This window comes from Nyctereutes procyonoides, unplaced genomic scaffold (genome assembly GCF_905146905.1).
Source record: "Nyctereutes procyonoides isolate TBG_1078 unplaced genomic scaffold, NYPRO_anot_genome, whole genome shotgun sequence".
Classification (NCBI taxonomy): Eukaryota; Metazoa; Chordata; class Mammalia; order Carnivora; family Canidae; genus Nyctereutes; species Nyctereutes procyonoides.
In genome coordinates, this window is record NW_026575040.1 from 16,626,325 (window position 1) to 16,651,708 (window position 25,384).

Below are 25,384 nucleotides of genomic sequence, written 5' to 3' on the forward strand. Positions count from 1 at the left end.
TCAGAAAACTGTTAGAACTAATAAATTTAGTAATGTTGCAGGATATAAAACCAATTTATAAAAATCTGTTGTATTTCTCTACAGTAATTACAAGTTATCACAAGAAGAAATTAAGAAAATAATCCCACTTTCACTTACATCAAAAAGAATAATAAACCTAGGAATAAATTTAGTCAAGGAGGTGAAAGACTTCTATACTGAAAACTAAAAGAGATCAAGGAAAAAAATTGAGGAGGCCACAATTAAGTGGAAGGATATTCCATGCTCATGGATTGGAAGAACTAGTATTATCAAAATGTTCATACTGCCCAAAGCAACCTACAAAGTCAATGCAATCTTTTTTTTTTTTTAAGGTTTTATTCATCTATCCATGAGAGAGGCAGAGGGAGAAGCAGGCTCCTTGTGGGGAGCCTGATGTGGGACTCGATCTCAGGATCCCGGGACCATGACCCAAGCCAAAGGCAGATGCTTAACCACTGAGCCACACAGGCGTCCCAAGAGTCAATACAATCTTAATCAAAATTCCAAAGGTATTTTTCACAGAAATAGAACAAACAGTCCTAAAATTTACATGGAGTCACAAAATATCTGAAATAGACAAAACAATCTTGAGAAAGAAGAACAAAGTTGGAGGTATCATGCTTCTTGATTTCAAACTGTATTACAGTTCACCCTTGAATAACAGAGGGGTTAGGAGCACCAACTCCCAGGCAGTCAAAAATCCATGTATAACTTTGGACACCCCCAAAACTTAGATACTAATAGCTTACTATTGATCAGAAGTCTTACCAATAATATTAACAATCAATATATTTTGTGTATGTTATATATTGTATTTTTATAATAAAGTAAGCTAAAGAAAAGAAAGTGTTATTAGGAAAGTCATGAGGAAGAGAATACATTTACAGTCCTATACTATAATTATGGAAAAAACTACATGTGAGTGGATCCATGCAGTTCAAACTCATGTTTTTCAAGGTTCAACTTACAAAGCTATAGTAATCAAAACAGAATGGTATGAGTATAAAAAGATATATAGATCAGGATGCCTGAGTGGCTCAGTGGTTGAGAGTCTGCCTTTGGCTCAGGATGTGATCCCAGTTCAGGGATCCAGGTGGTTAAGTTTAATATAGGTCTTGGTGACAATTTTTTAATCTGATGCTAAAAATAAAAGCAACAGAGCAGCTTGGGTGGCTCAGCAGTTTAGCACTGCCTTCAGCCCAGGGTGTGATCCTGCAGACTGGGGATCAAGTCCCATGTCGGGCTCCCTGCATGGAGCCTGCTTCTACCTCTGCCTGTGTCTCTGCCTCTCTCTGTGTGTCTCTCGGGAATAAATAAAATATTTTTTAAAAATAAAATAAAAGCAACAAAAGCAAAAATAAACAAGTGAGATTGCATACAAATGAAAAAGCTACTGAACAGCAAAGAAAACCATCAACAAAATAAAAAAGGGGGTGCCTGGATGGTTCAGTTGGTTAAGTATTCGACTCTTGGTTTCAGCTCAGGTCATGATCTTGCAGTCATGGGATTGAGTCCTGCCTCAGGCTCCAACTCAGTGCAGTCTTGCTTCAAATTCTTTCTCCTTCCCTTTCTGCCTCATCCCCACTTGCACATTCTCTTTCTCTCTCTCTCTCTCAAATAAATAAATAAAATCTTTAAAAATAAATAAATGAAAATAAACAGGGAATGGGAAAAATATTTGCAAATCATATATACTGAGAAGGGGTTAGTATCTACAATATATAAATACTCAAACAATTCAATAGCAAAATAACCCCAAACAATGCAATGAAAAAATGGGCAGAGGATCCAAATAGACATTTCTCCAAAGAAGCCATATAGATGGCAAACAGACACATGCGAAGATGTTCAACCTCACTAATTTACCAGGAAAATGCAAATCAAAGCCATATTAGGTATCACCTCACATCAGTCAGAATGACTAGTATAAAAAGACAAGAAATAACAAGTGTTGGAAAGGATGTGGACAAAAGGGAACTCTTGTGCACTGTGGGTGGGAATATAAATTGGCACAGCCATTATGGAAATGCTACAGTACAGAAATTCCTTAAAAAAAATTAACAATAGAACTACCATATGAGGACAGTTTGGGTGGCTCAGGGGTTTAGCGCCACTTTCAGCCCAGAGCGTGATCCTGGAGACCTGGGATCAAGTCCCACGGCCGGCTCCCTGCATGGAGCCTGCTTCTCCCTCTGCCTGTGTCTCTGCCTCTCTCTCTGTCTCTCTGTCTCTCATGAATAAATAAATAAAATCTTAAAAAAAAATAACTACCATATGATTGAGCAATTCCATTTCTGGGTATTTATCCAAAGAAAATAAAAACATTAACTTGAAAAGATATATTGCAGCACTATTTACAGTAGACAAGATGTGGAAACAACCTAAATGTCTACTGACAAACAAGTGGATAAAGAAATTGTGGTATGTAGATATACAATGGAATATCATTAGCACATAAAAAAAGAAGGAAATTTTACCTTTTATGACAACATGGATGAATTTTGATGTCACTATGCTAAATGAAAGAAGTCAGAGAAAGATGAATACTATATAATGTCTCTTATATGGGTAATCTAAAGGAAGGAACAAGAAAAACAAGCTCATAGATACAGAGAACAGATTGGCAATTGGTGACTGCCAAAGGCAGGGGCTGGGACAATGAGAGAAATGGGAAAAGGGGGCAAAAGATAAAAACAAACACATGCACACAAAACAACCAAGAAACACAAAAATAGCAGAAATCAATGAAATAGAAAACAAAACTAATAGAAAGGAATCAATGAAACCTAAAGCTATTTCTAAAAGAATATTAGTAATATAGAAAAACCACTAACCAGACTATTTAAGGATTAATAAAAGAGAGAAGAAATAAATTACCAACATCAGGAATGAGAAAAAGGACATCACTTCAGGTCTGCACCTGAACTGCAATTGAATTCATTGTTTTAGAAATTCCCTAAAGAAAACTTGAGATCCAGATGACTTCTCTGGTGAATTCTGTAATGTATTTAAGGAAGAAAGAATACCAATCCTACACAAACTCCTGTAGATAATACAAAAGTGAATACATCTCAACTCATTCCATGGGGCCAGCATTACCCTAAAACCAAGAGCAAAAATATTAAAGGAAAATTTAGATCAATATCCCTCATGATGGCTAAACCCTTAACAAAATTTCAGTAAGTCAAATTTAACTATATATAAAAATGGATAATAATACATCATGAACAAGTGTATTTTATTACAGGAATACATGGTTGAAATATTAGTCAATGTAATTCATGATATTAGCATGGTAAAAAAAGAAAAGTATATCATCATCTCTAAAGATTAAAAAAATCATTGGACAAAATTCAACATCCTTTCATTATAACTGACAGCAAACCAAGGATGGAAAAAAATTCTAAATCATTCATTCTAAAGCAAGGCATCTTTAAAAAATCTTCAGCTAATATCAGAGTTAATAGTAAAAGACTAATGCCCTTTCCCCTAAAATAAAAACAAAGAAAGTCAAGGTCATAGCCTCTGAATCTTCCTTTGGCTTTGCAATTAGAGCCCATGGTTCCCTCCTTTGTATCAATAAGATTATGTTTATAACCACTACTGGAGCACTTAACATATTTTATTTATACCCTTCGGTCTCTCACTCTACAGTGACCTTGTAAGGATAAGCCTTTTGTTTTACTCAACCCTGTATGAATGTTTAACAGTTGTAATGGGTCTTAAGGTTCATCTAGTTCAGTCATCCTATTTTCCACAAGAGGAAAGCAAACCCTAGAGAGATAAAATAACTTGTCCAATATCCTACAGCAACTTAGTTGATAATAATAAACTGTGTCTTTTCATCTAAGAGGTCTCTGTCTTTGAATCGATCATTAAATAGATTTCATTCACATTATAAATGAGAAAATTAGGGGATCCCTGGGTGGCTCAGTGGTTTAGTGCTGCCTTCAGCCCAGGGTGTGATCCTGGAGTCCTGGGATCAAGTCCCGCATCAGGCTCCCTGCATGGAGCCTGCTTCTCCCTCTGCCTGTGTCTCTGCCTCTCTCTCTCTCTCTCTGTGTGTGTGTGTCTCTCATGAGTTAAAAAAGAAAAATCTTAAAAAAATAAAAAATAATAAATGAGAAAATTATATGCGTTTAATTACTTGTCCACAGGCAATATTATGTGTTAAAATAAGGAGCACAGAAAGACAAACGTTGTTTCATGTTAAAAATATTTTTGTTGTTGCAGGATGAATATTTTCCACTGATTCACTTTTTCCCTGTGCAACAAAAACCTGTCTTAACCATCAGAAAATAAGCTTAGAGATGCAATCTAAAAATCTGAAACTATGACTTTATATTAAAATGTGAAATACTCATTAATTTCTTGCTTCAAGTGCCACTTTAAATGAACCATCTTTGGTGTGTTTGCAAACATTCCCAACTTTATTCTCTAATAATATTTGTGATACCTTACACGAATACAAATAATATCAGGATGGAAACTTAAATAGATTAACATTTTGGAAAAAACAATGAAAAATAAGTGAGGATAGCAAAATTCACCCTAAAGTAATTATGAGATGACGCAAGAAATACATACCATGGAATCCTGGACAATTTCTACATGTGAGCCACAAATTTAACTCTAGATTCCTTTCGGTCAAAGCCAATAAATAAATGTAATCAGTTACAAGATTTACAAGAGTCAATAAGGTAATATGTCTCAGAAGAAGCAGGAATTTTCCTTATATTGAAACCTGAAAGAAATATTATCATTAAAGTGACACCGTGTGGTAGTAAACAATCTTGACAATATCCCTACAATAATTACCATAGTGACTTTCATGAAGGAAAGGAAGCTGGGGTGACCTATACCACAGTAAGATCCATAACTCTTTAAGAAAGGAGCTGAGGGGCACCTAGGTGGCTCAGTCAGTTGAGCATCCAGCTCTTGGTTTCGGCTCAGGTCATGATCTCAGGTTTTTTAGATTGAGGCCCGTATTGGGCTTAGTGCTCAGCAGAGAGCCTGCTTGAGGTTTTCTCTGTCCCTCTCCCTCTACCATTCCCCCCTGCTCTTTCTCTCTCTCTCTCTCTCTAAAATCAATCAATCAATCAATCAATCAATCTTAAAAGAAGGAAGGAAGAGAGCAAGTGAGTGAGCTTGGGGTGTCCTGGGTGAATCATTTGGTAGAGCACGTGACTCTTGATCTCAGACTTGTGAGTTCAAGCCGCAGATTGGGTGTAAATTAATTAATTAATTAATCTAAAACAACAACAACAACAACAAAACTAAAGGAAGTGAGCCCAACTAAAAGTAAACATTTGAAAGGGAGGCTGATATGGAAGCTAAAGTATGAGTCTGATAATAAACACTTCCATAATCTCTTACTACAAAAACCTTCTAGGAGGTTTAGTATGGTATGCTCTCTCACCAAGTCAAGAGCTTTGTAAGGGGGTTCTTCTACAGGTAAAATTTCCTGCATATCATCCCCTCCTATCTTATTGGTATGTATAACTTATCTGAAATCCAAAGGCTGGGTAATACAAAGATCATGGATTTTAGAACACTCTGCTACTTGGGATCCCTAGGTGGTTCAGCGGTTTAGTGCCTGTCTTTCTTTGGCCTGCAGGGCGTGATCTTGGAGTCCTGGGATAGAGTCCCGGGTCAGGCTCCTTGCATGGAGCCTACTTTTTCCTCTGCCTGTGTCTCTGTCCACCCACCTGCCCTGTGTCTCTCATGAATAAATAAATAAGATCTTTCTAAAAAAATTATAAAAAAAAGAACACTCTGCTACTAGTCATAAAGTGCATGACATAGAGAAGCAATACTATTTCAATAGTACCATGTACATGGAGAAACTTGTTATATGTGAGAAGAATTTCAACAGGTATGTCTTGAGTAACAAAGACAAGGTTTTCTAGAGAACCAATCTTACAAAAGAGATGAGAGACATATTAAATTGTGTGATAAATTCATGAATATTTACTATACTTTTCTCACTTTTGTCTGTTTGAAAGTTGCTATAAAAACTAAATACAATGGGATGCCTGGGTGGCTCAGTGGTTGAGCATCTGCCTTTGGCTCGGGTCCTACATCGAGCTTCCTGCATGGAGCCTGCTTCTCCCTCTATCTAAGTTCTTTTTTAAAAAGATTTTATTTATTTATTCATGAGAATCAGAGAGAGAGAGAGAGGCAGAGACATAGGCAAGAGGGAGAAGCAGGCTCCATGCAGGAAGCTCGACGTGGGACTCGATCCTGGGTCTCCAGGATCATGCCCTGGGCTGAAGGTGGTGCTAAACCGCTGAGCCACCCAGGCTGCCCTCTATGTTCTGCCTCTCTCTCTCATGAATAAATAAATAAAATCTTAAAAAAAAACACTAAATATAATTATATTGAAGATCCTCATAGAGATCAATGAAGAAGTAACATTTGTTTATGAAAAATAACAAGAGATTATAAAACAAATTAAATAAGAATAGATGGATACAAAATATAATTATAACTTCCGTAAATGAGAATGCCTGGGTGGCTCAGTGGTTGAGCGTCTGCCTTTGGCTCAGGGCATGATCCCGGGGTTCCGGGATCGAGACCCACATGAGGCTTCCTGCATGGAGCCTGCTTCTCCCTCTGCCTGTGTCTCTGCCTCTCTGTGTCTCTCATGAATGAATAAGTAAAATCTTAAAAAAAAAAAAAGAACTTCCATAAATGGAAATAGTAGTAACAGAAATTTAAAAGAAACCCCCAAACAACCCAATTATAAATGGACAAAGATTTGAATAAATATTTTAGAAAAGAAGATATATGGATGCTGGAATAAGCACATGGAAGGATGCTCAACATATTAGTCATCAGGGAAATGCAAATTAAAACTTCAACAAAACACCACTTCACATTCACTAGTATGGCTATAATAAAAAAGACGGACACCTGAGTGGCTCAGTGGTTGAGCATCTGCCTTCAGCTCAGGGCGTGATCCTGAAGACCCGGGATTGAGTCCCACATCGGGCTCCCTGCATGAAGCTTGCTTTTTCCTTGGCCTATGTCTCTGCTTCTCTCTCTCTGTGTCTCTCATGAACAAATAAATAAAATCTAAAATAATAATAATAATAATAATAATAATAATAATAATAAAAGACAGACAAAAACAAGTGTTGGAAAAGATATGGAGAAGTAGAACCCTGGGATGCCTGGGTGGCTCAGTGGTTGAGTATTTGCCTTTGGCTCAAGTCATGATCCTGGGGTCCTGGGATCAAGTCTCACGTCGGGGTCCCCTTAGGGAGCCCGCTTCTCCCTCTATGTCTTTGCCTCTCTGTGTCCCTCATGCATACATAAATAAAATCTTAAAAAAAAATAAATAGAATCCTCCTATGTTATTGATGGGTATATAAATGCTACATCTACTATGGCAGTTTCTTAGAAATTAAACATGAATTTACAATAGAACCCAGCAATTCATCTATCCAAGAAAATGAGAACAATTTCACACAAAGACTTGTACACAAAAATTCATAGCAACATTATTCATAATAGTTCAAAGCAGAAACAATCCAAATGTCTATCAACTAGTGAAGAGATAACCATAATGTGGTAGTTATAACTATATAATAGAACACTGTCAGCAGTATAAAGCAACAAACAACTGATACAGGCTACAGAATGGATAAACCTCAAAGAAACTAGATGCATAACACATGTGTCATTCCATTCATATAAAATGTCCAGAAAAGGCAAATCTATAGAAATATAAAGTATATTAGTGGTTGCCTAGGGCTGGATGTGGGAACAAGGGAACTGCAAATGGGCACAAGGGATTATTTTTGTGTGAGAGAAATGTTCTAAACCTGGATTGTGAGAATGGTTGCACAACTTTATCAATTTACTGAAAATCATTGAATTTTATATTTTAAAGCAGATAAAATTTGCTATACATTGAATGTTTGTACCCCCCCAATTCATATGTAAGCAGAGTCCTCACGAATAGGATCAGTGCTCTTGCAAAAGAGGCTCCAGAGAGCTCTCTTCATCTTTTCTGTTCTCATTAGACACTTAATCTGCTGGCCCCTTCATCTTAGACTTCTGAGCTTCTAAAACTATGAGAAAAAAATTTCTGCTCTTCATTAGCCACTCAGTTTATGATGGTTTTCTTACAGCAGCCCAAAGGGACAAAATTATACCTCGATGAAGCAACTACTAACAGTTTCTTGTGTATTCTTCTAGATAGGTCTATATTTTTACATACATAATTACACATATTATTTTTGAAAGGTACCATTCAAAATATCTCCCACTGTCTAGTTCTGTTTGATTTTTTAAAATATTTTGTTTATTTGACAGAAAGAGAGAAAGTACAAGCAAAGGGAGTGACATAAGGAAAGGGAGAAGCATGAGCAGGGAGCCTGATGTGGGGCTTCATCCCAGGACCCTGGGATCATGACGAGCAGAAGGCAGACGCTCAACCGACTGAGCCACCCAGGCACCCTGTTCTGTTTGATTTTTTTTTTCTGTTTGATTTTTAAGCTAGATCCTGTAGATTTTTCCTAGTAGTATATGCATTGATCCATCATTCTTATTAATACATAGAGAGCATTCTGCTATATAACCGTACCACTGATGAATTTTTAGATTATTTCCATCAATTTTGCATTGTAATTAATGCTAAGTAAATATCTTGGTATATAATTTCATATAAGTGTGCTATTACCCACAAGAGTACATTATTACCTATAAGTAGAATTTCTGAACCAAAGGGTCCATGCATGGTAATTTTGTTATGCTTTCAAATTGAATTGATCTCCATACAGGTCAATTTACACTCCAGTCAGCAATGCATGAGGATATACTGACAACACATTTTTTTAAAGATTTTATTTATTTATTCATGAGAGACAGAAAGAGAGAGAGAGAGAGAGAGAGAGAGAGAGAGAGGCAGAGACACAGGCAGAGGGAGAAGCGGGCTCCATGCAGGGAGCCTGACATGGGACTCGATCCTGGATCCAGGATCAGGCCCTGGGCTAAAGGAGGTGCTAAACCACTGAGCCACCCAGGCTGTCCTGACAACACATTTTTGACAACACAAGTTAACAAACTTTTAATTTCTATGCCAATCTAAAATGTTATTTATTTATTTATTTTTTAAAGATTTTATTTATTTATTCATGAGAGACACAGAGAGAGAAAAGAGGCAGAGACACAGGCAGAGGGAGAAGCAGGCTCCATGCAGAGCCTGATGTGGGACTCAATCCCAGGACTCCAGGATCACACCTGGGCCAAAGGCAGGCTCTAAGCCACTGTGCCACCCAGGGACCCCCTAAAATGTTATTTAAAAACACACTTCACTTTACATTAACTTGTCTCTTACAAGAAGAGAAATTGTGGGCTCTGGGGTGGTTTACTCGGTTAAGCGTCTGCCTTTGGCTCAGGTCATGATCCTAGGGTCCTGGGATGGAGCCCTAGGTAGGGCTTTCTGCTCAGTGGAGAGCCTCTTCTCCTTCTCCCTCTGCCTGCCACACCCCCTGCTTGTGCTCTCTTTCCCTTTATCAAATGAATAAATAAATAAAATCCTTAAAAAGAAAATTTCATAACCCATAAAATAAAAAATCCCTAACAATGGCATGCCTGGCTGACTCAGCAATAGTGCACATGACTCATGATCTTGGGGCCATGAGTTTGAGCCCCACATTGTGGGCAGAGTTACTCAAAGAAAAACCCTAACAAAATATTAATTAATATAATCTAGCAACTTTAAAAATGATAACATATAACTTATGGAACAAAAATAATTTTAAGGAAAATCTTAAATTTCCTATTGGAGTTTATCACAAGAGAACAAGGTTGACTAAATATGTGAAAATCAATCAATATAATTAAACATATAAAGACTAAAAAAGAAAAACCATAAGATTTTCCCAATAGACACAATTATTTAATAAAATTCAACATCCAATTATGATAACAATTCTAAGTAAACTATGAATTGAAGGTAAGTTCACAAACTTGATAAAGAACATCTATGAAAAAACTGTAGCTAATATACTTACATGGAAAGACCAAATGCTTTCCTCTTAAGATCTGGAACAGTCCAAGAAAATGTGCTCTCACCATTTCTATACATCATTGCTATGAGGTCCAAGTTAGTGTAAATAAGGCAAAGAAAAAAAAAAAGAAAGTCATATGCATTGGAAAAGAAGAGTTAATGTCTATCTAGGAAGAAAAAGAGAATCTACAAAAAGTTACTATGTTATAACTTGCAAGTTTTAAAAGGTATCAGAGCTCAAGATCAATGTATCATAACGAACTGTATTCTGTATATTAGTGACAAATAATTTAAACACAAAATTAAGAAAATCATACGATTTACAACAGCATCAAAACATGAAATATTTGTGACTAAATCTAACAAAATACATGCAGTATTTGTATGTTGAAGGTTATTCTCATTGCTGAGAGACAGTAAAGAAGATTGAACTAAATGGAGAGATGATACCACATACATGTTTGGGAAGACAATACTGTTCCAATGTAATTCTCCTTGAATTGATCTATATATTCAACATAATCCCAACTAAACCCTTTTTTAGACATTGAAAAACTGATTCTTAAATAATATGGAAATATTAAGGATCTCAAAGAGCAAAATGATTTTCATAAAGGAGAACAAATTTGGGGACTCACACTACCTAATTTCAAGAGTTTTTTTTTAAGATTATATTTATTTATTCATGAGAGACACACACACACACACACAGAGAGAGAGAGAGAGAGACACACACACACAGAGTGAGAAGCAGGCTCCTCGCAGGGAGACCGATGTGGGACTGGATCCCGGACCGGGATCACACCCTGAGCCAAAGGCAGACACTCAACCGCTAAGCCACCCAGGGGTCCTTAATTTCAAGACTTATAAGGCTACAATAACCAAGATAGTGTGACAATCCTGTAAGGATAGACACATAGCTCAATGGAGCACAACAGTGTCCAGAAATAGATCAAGTTTCAACAATGTTGTCAAGATAATTCAACTAGGAAAGAATAGTTTTTTCAACAAATGGTGACGAGACAATTATACTTCCACATTAAATAATTTTGACTGTTACTTCACATCATATAAGAAAAATAATTCAAAATGGATCAGAGGCTTAACAATTAAAATTTAAGGCTTTAAGAAGGGCGCCTGACTGGCCTAATTAGTGGAACATGCAACTCTTGATTTCAGGGTTGTAAATTTGAGCCCCACATTGGCTGCAGAGATTACTTAAAAAAATAAAACCTTAGGGGTGCCTGGGCGGCTCAGTCTGTTAAGCGTCTGCCTTTGGCTTAGGTCATGATCTCAGGGTCCTGGGATCCAGCCCCATATTGGGCTCCCTGCTCCAAGGGAAGCTTGCTTCTCCCTCTCCCTCTGCCTGCCACTCCCCCTGCTCCTGCTCTCTGTCTCTGTCATGTGAAAAAAAAAATCATTAAAAAAAACCTTAATACTTTTAGAAGACATCAGACAAAATCTTTGTGACCTTGAGTTAGGGAAATATTTCTTAGCTAAGATGCAAAATGCATCAATCATCAAAAAAATCATAGTCTGGACACCCTCAGTTTAAAAGTCCTGCCTTTTGAAAGTACCTCTAATAAATTTATGGGATGAGCTAGACACCAAGAGAATATATCCAAAAGACATATATATATATAAAAGGACTTATATGCATACTATTAAAAAAAACACCACCTTAAAACCCAATAATAGACAACCCAATTTTTTAAATGAGAAAAAAAGGATTTGGACACCTCATCATATACAGATGGCAAATTAGCACAGGCAAACATATTCAAAGTTACAGAATAGCAAATTAAAACAATAACATTACATACTAAAATGGTTAAAAAAAAACAAAAGCTGATCATTTTAAGGGCTAATAAGGATTTAGAGCAACTGAAATCATTAGATATTGCTGGTGGGAATGCAAAAAAAGCATATCTAGAAAACAGTTTGGCAGTTTCTCCTGAAGTTAAACATACGATTACCATACTGACCCTTTTTGGTATCTACTCCCCTTCAAAATGAAAACATGTCTACACAAGTACCTGTATGTTAATGTTTACAGCTGCCTTATTCATAATATTAAAATTATGATAACATAATGTTGTTAAAAACAACTCAAATGCCCATCAATTGGCTTCATACTATATGATTCCATTTATATGGCAAACTGGAAAAGACAAACTACAGTGAAAGAAATCAGGTCAATGTTTGCCAGGAACTGGGAATTCACCAGTGTTCTCTTCCAGGACTTGTATGATTTCATCTCTTATATTTAAATATCTAATCCATTTGGAATTTAGCCTGGTATTAGAAATTGATTCCCTGGGCACCTGGGTGGTTCAGTGGTTGAGCATCTACCTTTGGCTCAGGTCATGATCCCGGGGTCCTGGGATCGAATCCCACATCAAGCTCCCTGCAAGGAGCCTGCTTCTGCCTCTGCCTATGTCTCTGCCTCTCTCTGTGTGTCTCTCATGAACGAATACATAAAATCTTTAAAAAAAAAAAAAAAGGAAGAAAGAAAGAAATTGATTCCTTTTAGTTATTTAAAATCCCAACTTTTGGGGCTCCTATGTGGCTCAGTTGTTTAAGCGTCTACCTTCAGCTCAGGGTATGATCTCAGGGTCCAGGGATCAAGCCCCACATGGGGCTCCCTGCTCAGCGGGGAGACTGCTTCTCCCTCTCCTCTCCAGTTGTACTCTTTCTCACTCTCTTTCACAAATAAATAAATCTTTAAAAAAATCCCAACTTTTCATGACATCATTATATACCTAATAAAACAGCTAAAGTTTTAAAAAGTCCTTAAAAAGTGAAAATACCAAACACTGTCAAGAATATGGAAAACCTAGATGTCTCATAAATTGCTGGTGGAAGTATAAAATGGTAAAGCTACACTAGAAGAGTTTGGCAGTTTATTAAAAAATGAAACATATATACATCACTTGAAAAAAAGATTTTATTTATTCACGAGAGACAGAGAGAGGGAGAGACATAGGCAGAGGGAAAAGCAGGCTCTCTGCTGGGAGCCTGATATGGGACTTGGTCTCAGGACCCCAGGATCATGACCTGAGCTGAAGGCAGATGCTCAACCACTGAACTACCTAGGGGGCCTACAACATGACTTTTTGTTCTCTACTTTTGGAAGCTCTTTTTATATTAGGGGTACAAAGCTTTTGTTTTTGACATGTCACACTCCTGGGCATTTGTCCAGATAAATGAATAAAGGCCACACAAAAACCAAACTGTGGTACATTCATATGATGGAATACTACTCAGTAACAAAAAGGAACAAACTATTAATATATGAAACTGCTTGAATCTCAAGAAAGGTATGCCGAGTTAAAAAAAAAAGATAATTTCAATGGGTCACATATTATATTATTCCATTTATGTAACATTCTTCAAGTGAAAAAATTATTGAAATGGAGAATAGTGACTGCTTGTGGTTAGGCTTGTGAGGGTGAGAGAAAGGAGTGGGTGTGACTATAAAGAAGTGGCACATGGGAGATATTTGTAGCAATGAAGTAGTTCTGGGTCTTGACTGAAGTGCATCAAGAATCTTTGTATGAGATAAAATAGCATAAACATGTGCATACACATTGTATCAATATCAATTTTGATGTAGCATAGCAATCACTTTTTGGCGTTTTGGCTAAGATCAAATGTAATATTTGTTCTTATCTGTTTAATATCTGATATGTCTTCTGAGGACAATATATTAAGTGGATTTTTTGGAGCAGGGAGATGGAATAGGAGATTACTCTGTCCACATATTGATCTGGTATTGCAGTACCTTCTGGAACAGCACACCCCCTTGGGGGAAATATCCAGGTGTCTAAATTCAGCTTGAGCTGTGGTGGGTTGTTTGAGATTGTGTGCTGGATGCTTCTGCCTTCTAGTGTCTGGGTGGGGGGCTTGTGCCTGGCTCAGTATGTGCCTGACCATACTATGGTCTTCTACTTATTGAAAGATTGTATTTATTATTTATTTATTTAATTTATTTATGAGAGAGAAAGAGTGTGAGTAGGAGGAGGAACAGAGGGAGAGGGACAAGCAGACTGTGCTGACTGCAGAGCCCTACTCTGGGCTTGATCCTGTGACCCAGAGGTCCTGATTTGAGATGAATCCAGGGGTCAGATGCTTAACTGACTGAGCCACCAAGGCACCCCTACCCATTCAACTATTGACATTTGTTGGGTTTCTAGGTTGGGGTTATTATAAATACTACTGCTATGTGTATTTGTTTTCCCATAAACTATATACTTAAGAGTAAATTTCTGGGTCAAAAGATACGTGGGTCTGGAAATTTATTAGATAATTCTAAAGTGTTTTTTTTTAAGATTTTTAAATTTTATTTATCATGAAAGACACACAGAGAGGCAGAGACATAGGCAGAGGAAGAAGCTCTTCCAAGCTCTTCCAAGAGGAAGAGGCTCCTTTTGGGAGCCTGTTGCAGGACTCATTCAGGACCTGAGTGAAAGGCAGATGCTCAACCACTGAGCCACCCTCTAAGATGTTTTCTAAAGTGGTTGTATCCATTTTTAGTCCCACTTAATCCCAGTTCCAGTTACTCCATATCTTTTTGAACACTTGGTATTGTTAGTTTCTCTGGTTTAGGCATTATGCTGGAGTATAAAGAGATATCACTGTAGTCTTAATATATAATTTCTTGATTACTAATGAGATTGATAACTTATACGTGTGTGTGCGCGCGCGTGTATGCCATTTGATTTTTCTCTTTGGTGAAGTATGTTTTTAAGATTTGACCATTTTTTCCCCACTGAATTGATTTCTTAATTTGTAGGAGTTCTTTGTAGATTCTGGTTATGTACCCAACATTAGTTATTTTTATAAAGATTTTATTTATTTATTCATGAGAGACACAGAGAAAGAGGCAGAGACACAGGCAGAGAGAGAAGCAGGCTCCATGCAGGGAGCCTGATGTGGGATCCGATCCAGGTTCACGCCCTGAGCTGAAGGCAGACGCTCAACTGCTGAACCTCTCAGGCGTCCCTACGCACCATTAGTTATATGTGTTACAAATATCTTGAATTCTATGGGTTCATTTCTATTCTCTTAATGATAGTTTCTGATGAGCAGAAATTCTTAATTTTAATGTATCCAAATACATAATTTTTTCCTTTGTAGTCAGCGCTTTTTGTATCCTTATAAATAAATTTTTTCCTAATCCAAGGTCATGATAATATTCTCCTAATATTATCTTTGAGGAGAGACAAACCTGAGGGCTGACCTTCAAATCATCAAGCCTCCCTGCTTGAATTGGGACATTAACCTTCTACCCTTGGGCTGGGATTTATACCACTGGCTCCCCTGATTCTCAAGACTTCAGACTTGGATTCCTGGAGTTACACTATTGACTTTCCTGAAGGTAAGGCCAGGAAGTCTTTTATTTCTTTTTTAAATTATTGTTATTTTAAATAGGCTCTAAGCCGGGAATGGAGCCCAACATGGGACTTGAATTCACAACCTGAACTGAGATTAAGAATTGGATGCTTAACCAACTGAGTCACCTAGGCACACCAGAAAATCTTGATCTGTAGATTCAAGAAGTTCAACAAAACCCAAGTAGGATACATTTTTTAAAACCATACACCAAGACACAACTTCAGATTGGAGATGGAAGCTATTGGGATTTCTTAGCTTCATATATATATATATATATATATATATGCACACAATGTATATATTTTGTATATATATACACAAAATTTCAGTTATATATATACAAAATTTTATTTATATTTATAATCTCTCTCCACATACACACATAGACACAAACACATGCCTGCACATGTGTACACACACAAATATATCTCCTATTGCTTCTGTTTCTCTGGAGAACCTTAATACATCCAAATTCAAATGTAATTGCATAAAGTATTAATGGATTAAATATTTCAGATAAATGATTTAGCCTACATTAAAAACAACAATTGTATGTTACTTTAAAAAGCACATTTAAAAAACATTCAAAAAGAGGGGGTGCCTGGGTGGCTCAGTCAGTTAAGCACCTGACTTTTGACCTCAGCTCAGATCTTGATCTCAGGGTCATGAGTTCAAGCCCCATGTTGGGCCTTACGTTGGGCCCCACATTGGGCTCCATACTGGGAGTGGAGCCTACCTAAAGAAAAAAAATTAAAAACGTGCAAAAAGCTTAAAGGCAAAAAAAAAAAAAAAAAAAAAAAAAAAAAAAAAAAAAGAAAAGAAAAAAAAAGAAAAAAGAAAAAAGAAAAAAAAAGCTTAAAGGCAAAAGTTTGGAGAAAGACACACTTTGTCAACACTAGCCAACAGAAAGCTGATATACTATTTAAGCAAAATAAAAACCACTGAAGATAAAAATCTCACTTAATTATGAAGGTAAAAATTTTAAAAATTAATTATGAAGGTGTAAGAATTGTATATTTGTAAATATCTAATAACAAAGTCTTAAAATACAGGAGGTAACACTTGACAGTTCTACAAACAAATCCACATTCTTGTGAAATTATTTTTTATATTTATTTTTTTATGATAGTCACACAGAGAGAGAGAGAGAGAGAAAGGCAGAGACATAGGCAGAGGGAGAAGCAGGCTCCATGCACCGGGAGCCCGATGTGGGATTTGATCCCGGGTCTCCAGGCCCATTCTTGTGAAATTCTAAACACGTCTCTCACAGTAATTAATATAACAAGACACAGAAAATCAGCAAGAAAATATAAGAATTGAACTTTATATTTTGTCAAGCATTTTTGTTATTTTCAGAGGGGGCATTTTTTATATAATTTACCTATTCTGTCATTACAAGAAGCTATGCTTCTTTTCCACTAGGAAAAGTACACCACAACTCAACTGCTGCCAACAGTAAATATCTGGGTCATGCAAAGATATCTTAAGATGGGAAAGTTTTTAAAGCCTATCTGAAAATGAGGGTAAGGAACAATGATATTGGACAGGAAGACGGTAAGCAGAGACTAAAGTCTCTAAAAAAAAAAAGGGAATGAACAGTAGAAATCGGGGCTTAGCATTAGGAGGAAGGTTCTCTCTGGGAATCCAAATAAACTTTGGTGAAAAACAAGACGTTATAATAAAAAAATGCAATGGATTTGAAATCATCCTGGATCTTCCTTTTACTAATTCTATGCTCTTGGACCAGTTATTGACATTTTGAACCTCAGGTTTCTTTCTTTCTTTTCTTTTTTTTTTTCCTTAAGATTTTTAAATTTATTTATTCACGAGAGACACACAGAGAGAGGCAGAGACACAGGCAGAAGGAGAAGCAGGCTCCCTGTGGGGAGCTGTATGTGGGACTCAACCCCAGAACTCCTTGCAAGGAGTCCATAAAATAAAGATCATTCTATCTATCCCTATGAGGGTTAAATTTTCCTGTTATAGGCTTTCCGAGCACTGTGTCTATCTTCCTTCAAGCAATTTATTATTGAGTGTCTACACTGTGTTAGAATCCCACACAATGGTGAATAAGACAGATCAAGTTTATCATTATCTTCCTAGAACCTGGCACGCCTGGCAGATAGTAAATATTCAACAAATATCCTTCAATGGTGAGCTTGTATAAAAACAAAAACAAAACCCATAGGGAGTACAAAAGTATCCAATAAATGACAAGAGGCTTTCTACAATAAAATACAGGTTATTATACTTTCTAAGTAGTGTTCTAGATGCGGAAATAAGTGCATTATGTTCCTTCACCTAAATACATTTCATAAATAAATAAATACATTTCATTAAAGAGGAAAACAGGAAAAATACCTCATACTAAAGAAACATCCATTTAAAGGAAAATTATTTAGATAAGTAATTTCAAAACCCCAAAATCATAGGTTACATGACAAAATTATATACTCTGGATGTTAAAAGCGAAAAAATATTTTTCTTCCATTTCATTTTTCTATTACAAAAAGTTAGATTTATGTAGGTATTACGTATAACTTCAAACACATAAAAAGAACTTAAACAGTATACAATTAAACCTTATGCCCCCCACCTAGATTTACTATTAAATTTTTGCCACATTTGTTTCCTCAATTATTAACATTTTGCTACATTCACTTTAGTGATTTATAACATATTGCCACATTTGTTCTCCCCCTCAAGCCATTTGAAAGTAATTGCAGACAGAAAGATACTTCACCTCTAAGAACCTCAGCAAGTACCTCCTAAGAACTAAGACATTCAACATGAGCATGATATAACATTCCAGATGCTTAACCTTGGTACACCAATGCAGTCTACTATACAGTCAAATTTCCCAATTCCTTATTTAGTAGCTTTTACGATCTAGGATCTGAACAATAATCACACACAAAATTTAGGTATCACATCTTTTTTTTTTTTTCCAGAACTGCTCTACCACTTTTACTTTTATGATACTGCCTTTTTGCAGAATCTAGAGCTTTTATTTTGTTGAAGGTCCTACAATTGTCTGATTGTTTTCTCATGATGAGATTCGGGTTAAACATTCTTGGCATTTGGCAGGTGATGCGTGCTTCCTAAGTGCATCAGATCAGAAGGCATAGATCTCCATTTCAAGATAAGCCCATTATTAAATTTTTCCTTAGGACAAACACTCATTCACTTTATTAGTTTCTGGTTAGTACAACCCCTCTTTGCAAGTATTCACGAGGTGGGAGCAGGGTGGGGTAGTGGGAAAGACACTGGGATGAGACCTTAGGTTCAGTGTCAATTTGGCCAATAATTAGTTGTGGGTCCCTAGGTAAATTTCTAAAAATTTTTATCGGGGGGGGGTGGGGGGGAGGATTGTGCCAGATTTCTAAAGACCCTGAAAAAAAAAAAAACAACAAAGATTTTATTTATTTATTTATTCATGAGAGACACAGAGAGAGAGAGGCAGAGACATAGGCAGAGAGAGAAGCAGGCTCCCTGCAGGCAACTTGAAGCAGGGCTTCATCCCAGGACGCCAGGATCACGACCTGAGCCAAAGGCAGACGCTGGGCCACCCAGCCACCCAGGGGCCCCTCTAAAGAACCTCTGAATTCTAAAATTCCATGACTGTGAATTAAGTTGTAGTAGAGGCAGAGCTGGACTTGCAATCAGGAGACCTGGATTTTTAGCACCGGTTCCACCACATACCAGCTAATGTGAACATTCACAAGCCATTTAATCTCTCTAAACCTCGCATAGATAGATTTACCCCCGCAGAGTTCGGAAGGATTAAGAGGGTTATTGCATGTCAAGGCGCATTATAAACCGTAAAGAACTACCCGAATATCAAGGATTATTTTTATTATGTCCAGTTTTTCCTCCTTTTGATCTCATTAGTCAATCAGGGGGAAAAAAAGGAAAAAAGAAAGACAGAAAGGGAAGACAGACCTCACCCATTTAAACTTTAAATCCCCGAAAACGACAGCATCCCTAATGGTGCGTCATTATCAGCGCATGGAATTGAGGAGCGTTTTATCCCGTGCAGGCTTACGCTTTGTTCACGACGCTGGCTGAAGTTACAAGATACGTACTCACTTGCACAGGCCGATCCCTCCTAGGGAGATGGTGATTGCTCTGGGAAATCCCAGACCTGGCGGGGGCAAGCCGCGGAGTGCGGTGTAGGAGAATGGCAACGGGGACTGGAAGGCCTCCGGGCCGGGGGATGGACTTCGGGCGGCGCCGGGGGGAGCTCCTGCGCCTCCAGCGCGCGGGGCCGGCCCTGCCGAGCGCTCAGCCTCCTCGGGCCCAGGGCATGTCCCCCCCCCACCCCCGCCCCCGCCCTGCCCCCGCCCCCGCCCCGAGCCAGCCGGCGGGACCTGTCACCCGCGCCGGCCCTTCATACTCTCGCAACACTTGGAGCCGTTCAGGGTTCTTATTTCCTAAACCTGCCCTACGGCTTCTTTCCAGCCTTTTGATTGGAACTCGGGGAACTTCGTTCGTTCGTGCACACGGGCCACATTCTTTTTTTTTTTTTTTTTTTCTTCTTCTTCTTCTTCTTGTTCTTCTTTCCCCCGCGATTGTTCGGCAGCACTGATAAAAAGTATCTCCCCGAAAGAGGCTCAGGGCGCGCACACGCCCCTCTGCTTGCACTGAGCAACCCACCAACTCTCCGCGCCGCGAAGCGCCCGGCAGCGTCGCGGCTCGAGACTGCAGACGCCGCCCGACCCTGAAAATGGCTAACGAGGAGCGGCGGGAGAACGGCGGCGCGGCGGACGTTGGCGCGGTTGGACGTGCCTGACCTCCCGGCCACGCAAGGGGTCGCGCCGCCCAGGGGGCCGCCGCCGGCTCCGCAGAGCGCGCCGGGCGCCGGCCCCCGCCCCGCCCCCCCACCCCGCCCCGCCCCCGCGCCAGTGCGCACGCGCGGCCGTCATCCGGGTGCTGGCGGCGGCTGCAGGTTGCGCTGGGGTGGCGGACAGGGGGCGGGGCCAGCGGCTCATTGTGCGCAGCGCTGCGCGGCGCCGGCGGCCGCCGAGGCCTGGGTCGAAGTTGGCGCTGCCGCCGCCCTGCAGCCCACTCGCTGCCTCGGCAGCGCGCTGCTCTTCTAAAATGGCTGCCGCTACCGGTGCTGTGGCAGCCTCCGCCGCCTCGGGTCCGGCGGAAGGTAAAAAGATCACCGATCTGCGGGTCATCGATCTCAAGTCCGAGCTGAAGCGGCGGAACCTGGACATCACGGGGGTGAAGACTGTGCTGGTTTCCCGGCTGAAGCAGGTGAGGCCCGGCGAGGTCCGCGGAGGGGAGCGTAGGCCGCGCCTCGGAGCCCCCCGCTTCCGCCGCCGGGGCCCGCCGGGCTGCGCGGTGGGGAGGCCCCGGGCGGCGGCCGCGCGCGCGCGGGGAGGGCGAGGAGCCTCCCGCGGCGCCCCCGCCCCGCCCCCGCCCCCGCGAGCCGCGCTGGGCCTGCGAGGGGCCCGCGAGCCGCCCGCGAGGCGCCCGGGACCGGCCGCGGCAGGCGAGCGCGCCCCTGCTCGCCCCGGGCCGGGCCGGCCCCGCCGGGCTGCGAGGGCGGCGGCGGACACCCGGGAGGCGCTCGGCGCCCAGTCTTTGGCGGCGGTGAGCGCGTGCATTCCCCGGCCTCGGAGGGACTGGTTACTTTGGTGACTTCGGCGAAGTTACCGTTTAATTGTGCCCAACCGTTTCCTCCCCATCTGGGAGGGGGGGCGTGTGCGTGTGCGTGTGCGTGTGCGTGCGTGTGTGTGTGCAGGGGTGGGGAGTGGGAGAGGGAGCTGAGGGGTGGGTCCGAAGAGCGGGTTTGTTTTCCGCTGGGCTTTCAGTTTTTGCATCAGAGCAGTAATCTGCTTTTTTTTTTTTTTTTTTTTTTTCTTCTCCCCCATCCCTGATTACCTTTCTGCTTTTATTTCAGCGAGCGTTGGAATTGTAGTAGCGGGGAAATAAGTTTGCATTTTAGAAATTAGGGAGACTCTTTTGAGTCCTTTACTTCCGCAGCTAAGCAGCTCTTCCGCAATGGAGAATAGATTTTTGTTCGCTATGATAATATGTGATATTTAATTACCTCGACTCGGTAGAATTTAAAACTCCATGTGATTTTTTTTTTTTTGGGGGGGGGAGTCCTAATGATATTTTCTCCGTGAAAGTTTCTCTCCCTCGTGTAGTTTAATTGCTTGGGTTTTTGGTTTATTTTTTATTTTTTATTTTTTGAAGTCGGTTTACGAAATGACTGGCAATTCGAATGTCTTGAGGCTTGAGGTTTGCTAATTTTTTTTTTTTTTGCGTTTTTATAAAATAAGTTTAGATAGATTGTGTAGCATATTAACTTCTCTTTCTAATGTAGGCTATTGAAGAGGAAGGAGGCGATCCAGATAATATTGAATTAACTGTTTCAACTGATACTCCAAACAAGAAACCAACCAAAGGCAAAGGTTGTTACGAGTTATGAACATATTTTAAAATATATTTTGGTTATATAACTTGCCTCTGCTCTTGTGCCACTTGCCCTGTTTATATAGTGCTACTCTTCGCTATTTCCCTCTGGCGCTCTGCCTTCTTGGGTCAAGGAAGAAAAGTTACTGTTGCCAGGCTCTGGATAACTTGTAGCCTTTAAGATTTGGCTAAAGCTAACCTGAAAGCGAGACTGGTTCTTTATTGCTTCCAAAAAATGTACACAGCCCAGTTTCATAATGTTGCTTCCTTCATGGTGTGAAGACCTAAAGAATAAAAAATACAGTTTAATGCATGTCTACCTTGCCCCACAATTGGCAGAGTATTGATGGAATTCCTTCCAAATCTTTCACCTTGGCTCCTGCTGTTTTTTTCTAGTATATTAAAATTTTATGACCTTTATGTTTAGTATTTTGTCTTACTTGGTGAACTTAATTTCCATTTATGCTATTATACATTCTGATTTTCAGTGAAACTCAAAAAGACCTCACCAATCATACTAACAAGGTAGGGAAAATCCATGATTACTTAGCTTTAAAAAAAAAAAAAAGAAGCGCTTTAAATTATAGGGTTATGTTAAGGATTTTAATTTTATGACTTTTAAACTAGGCCAGAGTATATTTCCAGGATATAGTGATTTAGCAAATAGAGAAAAGTGGTTTTAAATTAACATTTTGACAATATAAATAGGACTTAAGTATTTTTTAGATTTTCTGGTAATTTAAGTCTTGACTTGAATAATTGTAAATTTCTCCCACCCTCCCGTAAGGACAGTGGCAGAGGATGGACATGATGTGGGTATCTGGATCCTGGTACCTATTTACAATTTCCATATAGAATGTGTCATGGACAGCTGCAGAATTTTTAAAAAAAAATCTAACTTTCCTTGCTGCTTTAAGTATCCTAATACCACTCTGTCTGCCATGTACCAGATTGATTACAGCTAGGGTAAAATGATTGAGTGGATTAACCTTGAAAAGAAGGGAATATTAACATTTGATCCTAAGCAATCTGTAGGCAAAGCAATCTGTAGGCATTAATTAGGACCAGGCAGATCTTGATGCCTTCTCACTATTTGAGTCTTCATAGGTCTGCAAGAGTTCCCCTTTTGTCCCAAAGGAAATTGAAAAGGGCCAAGTAGTATTTCCTGGGTGGGATGGGAATAACAGAGGTGGAGATGGAGTTTAGAGGAATAACAAAGGTACCTTGAAGGTCGGTGGCTTTTAAATGTAACTCTGACTCAGTGTATCACTTTGAGAGATGCATTTTCCTCTTGAGAGAAGCTTCTGCTGGGAAGCCTGTGCTGACAAACCAGAGGCTATTTTAAAATGAGGCATAGACATTTTGGAAATATGTATATCAGGAATTAACCATATTTCTTATAGTGATTTTGATTCATGTCATTTATTTAACACATTGTGATAGTTCAACAGATGCTATGTATTAATCACAGTTCCAGATTACTCAAGCTAATTATCGATTTTAGCATCTAAAGTAGACCTTATCTGATATGTTCATTCTCACCTATTTTTAATTTCTTTGTGTATCTCTTTTTCAGTTATTAGGAACTTCATTCATCTTACGTTAGAAATAATATCAGCAATATAAAATTTTAAGAAGTTTTTCTTTTCTCTCTCTCTATGCAATGTGTATGTACATATAATTGCTTTGTTGATTTTATCTTTTATATGGATTATTAAAATATTTGAACTAATTTTTCCATGACACTGATATTAAGGTGTCTCCTGGTCTTTAGTTAGAAGTTTAATCATTTGTAGCAGACTACTACTGAGTACTTCATGAGACTCATTATAGGACACACAAGGAATATAGCACTTGCCTCCTTAAATTCCATTTTGCACTGGTTTGAAAATTCTATGAATTACAAAGAAATAATGTGAATCCCAAACTAAGAACCTGGTTTGAATTAATGTGCAATTAAAGACGCATATATATTTATTTTATTAAAGATGTTTGAAAGTAAAATGATTTTATGTCAAGTTTAAAAATAATGTTGGGGATCCCTGGGTGGCTCAGCGGTTTGGCTCCTCCCTTCAGCCCAGGGCCTGATCCTGGGGTCCAGGGATCCAGTCCCGCATCAGGATCCCTGCATGGAGCCTGCTTCTCCCTCTGCCTGTGTCTCTGCCGTGTGCTCTCTCTCTCTCTCATGAATAAATAAATAAATAAAATCTTTAAAAAAAGTTTAAAATGTTAAAAAATAAATATAAAAATAGGTATAAAAACAGTAAAAATCAAATTTGAAAATGGAAACCTAAAAATAACAGGAAGTTTTAAAATCAGGGATTTGTGGGACTCCTGAGTGGCTCAGTAGTTGAGTGTCTGCCTTCAGCTCAGCGCACGATCCGGGGTGCTGGGATCAAGTCTCCACATTGGGCTCCCTGGTGGGGAGCCTACTTCTCCCTCTGTCTATGTCTCTCTGCCTCTCTCTCTCTCTCTTTGTGTCTCTCATGAAATAAAGAAATCTTTAAAAAATAAAAAAATAATAAAATCAAGGATTCGAGAAATACTATTTTAGTTTGATGTCAGTTTTTCAGTCTAATTGCTGAATTACTACATTAAATTCTTTTTTCCAAATCTTATTTCACTTAACATTATCTACCTTGAAAATAACTTCATTTTGGTCATATCACCCTTCTTTCAATAGTCTGTTTCCTTTTTTTATAAAATTGGAATTTTTATTAGCTCATCTGTAAGACTTTTTAATTCTGAAATTTAGTAATTATATGTGGTCAGGAGTCAGAAGAACAATGCTTTCTGTTTAAAATAGGAATATAAGGAAGAAACCGTAAAGCTCATAGGTGTTCAGTATAAATAGTCTTTAGGACAGATTATTAGAAAAGGAAAACAAAGGGATTACTTAGAGATGGTCATGTAGACATCAGTAAGATAGAGCATGTAATAGCTTGTCAGGTAAATAAATAATTTTTGCTAATCTTAAGATATCAAGTAAAAGCTAAACGACGTTAAGAAAGCCAGAGAGAAACTTAATGGGTCTGGAAAAATTACTTAGGTGAAATATTAAGCTCATTCTCTTATAATTGCAGGGTCACTGTTTCTTTAAAATGTTTTATGCTAACGTGTTTGTGTTTAGACAGTGGAGGAAAAGGGATCTATATTCATAACTATATTTTAGAATGTTTTTGAAACAAGTTTGTGCTTGTAATGTTGATCATGTTATAGTTGGTTTAATATTGTTTATAAAATTTATGTGGCTAATAACGGTGAAAAGGTTTGTAGCTTATGATGGTCGTTCCTTCTGAGTCTTTTTACAACTTTCTTTGCTCTGAACCTTTTAATAAGTAACAGAGAAGAAAGCTTTACGGGGAGATTTACTGTCATATTATTTGGGTGTGTGTTAAGAAAGCAGTTAAACAGGTAGAGCTAACTCCTCATTAACTTGTTTAAGAGATTACAGACTTAAAGCTTCTTTTGCTTTACTTGATGATGGCATATCATAGTCTTGATTTTCAACCTTTA

At 38.8% G+C, this 25,384-nt stretch overlaps 2 protein-coding genes and 1 non-coding gene across 6 annotated transcripts in view; 2 read left to right on the forward strand and 1 right to left on the reverse strand.

Annotated features, from left to right (window-relative positions):
• Positions 1-19,739, reverse strand: part of RNF111 (ring finger protein 111) — a 127,890-nt gene extending 108,151 nt beyond the window's left edge. Inside the window, exon 1 of the mRNA XM_055319963.1 lies at positions 19,529-19,739. The gene's annotated coding sequence lies outside the window, so the exon portion shown is untranslated. The remainder of the gene's footprint in view (positions 1-19,528) is intronic.
• Positions 13,666-13,848, forward strand: LOC129506514 (U2 spliceosomal RNA). Its single transcript, XR_008663834.1, has one exon. It is a non-coding gene; the product is annotated as a U2 spliceosomal RNA (small nuclear RNA).
• A 683-nt stretch (positions 19,740-20,422) lies between the features above and the next one.
• SLTM (SAFB like transcription modulator) overlaps positions 20,423-25,384 on the forward strand; it is a 43,969-nt gene continuing 39,007 nt past the window's right edge. For all 4 annotated transcript variants that reach the window (XM_055319818.1, XM_055319820.1, XM_055319819.1 and 1 more), the window contains exons 1-2: positions 20,423-20,701; positions 21,780-21,867. In XM_055319818.1, coding sequence (XP_055175793.1) covers positions 20,540-20,701; positions 21,780-21,867 — 250 coding nt within the window. In that variant the 5' untranslated portion in view covers positions 20,423-20,539. The remainder of the gene's footprint in view (positions 20,702-21,779; positions 21,868-25,384) is intronic.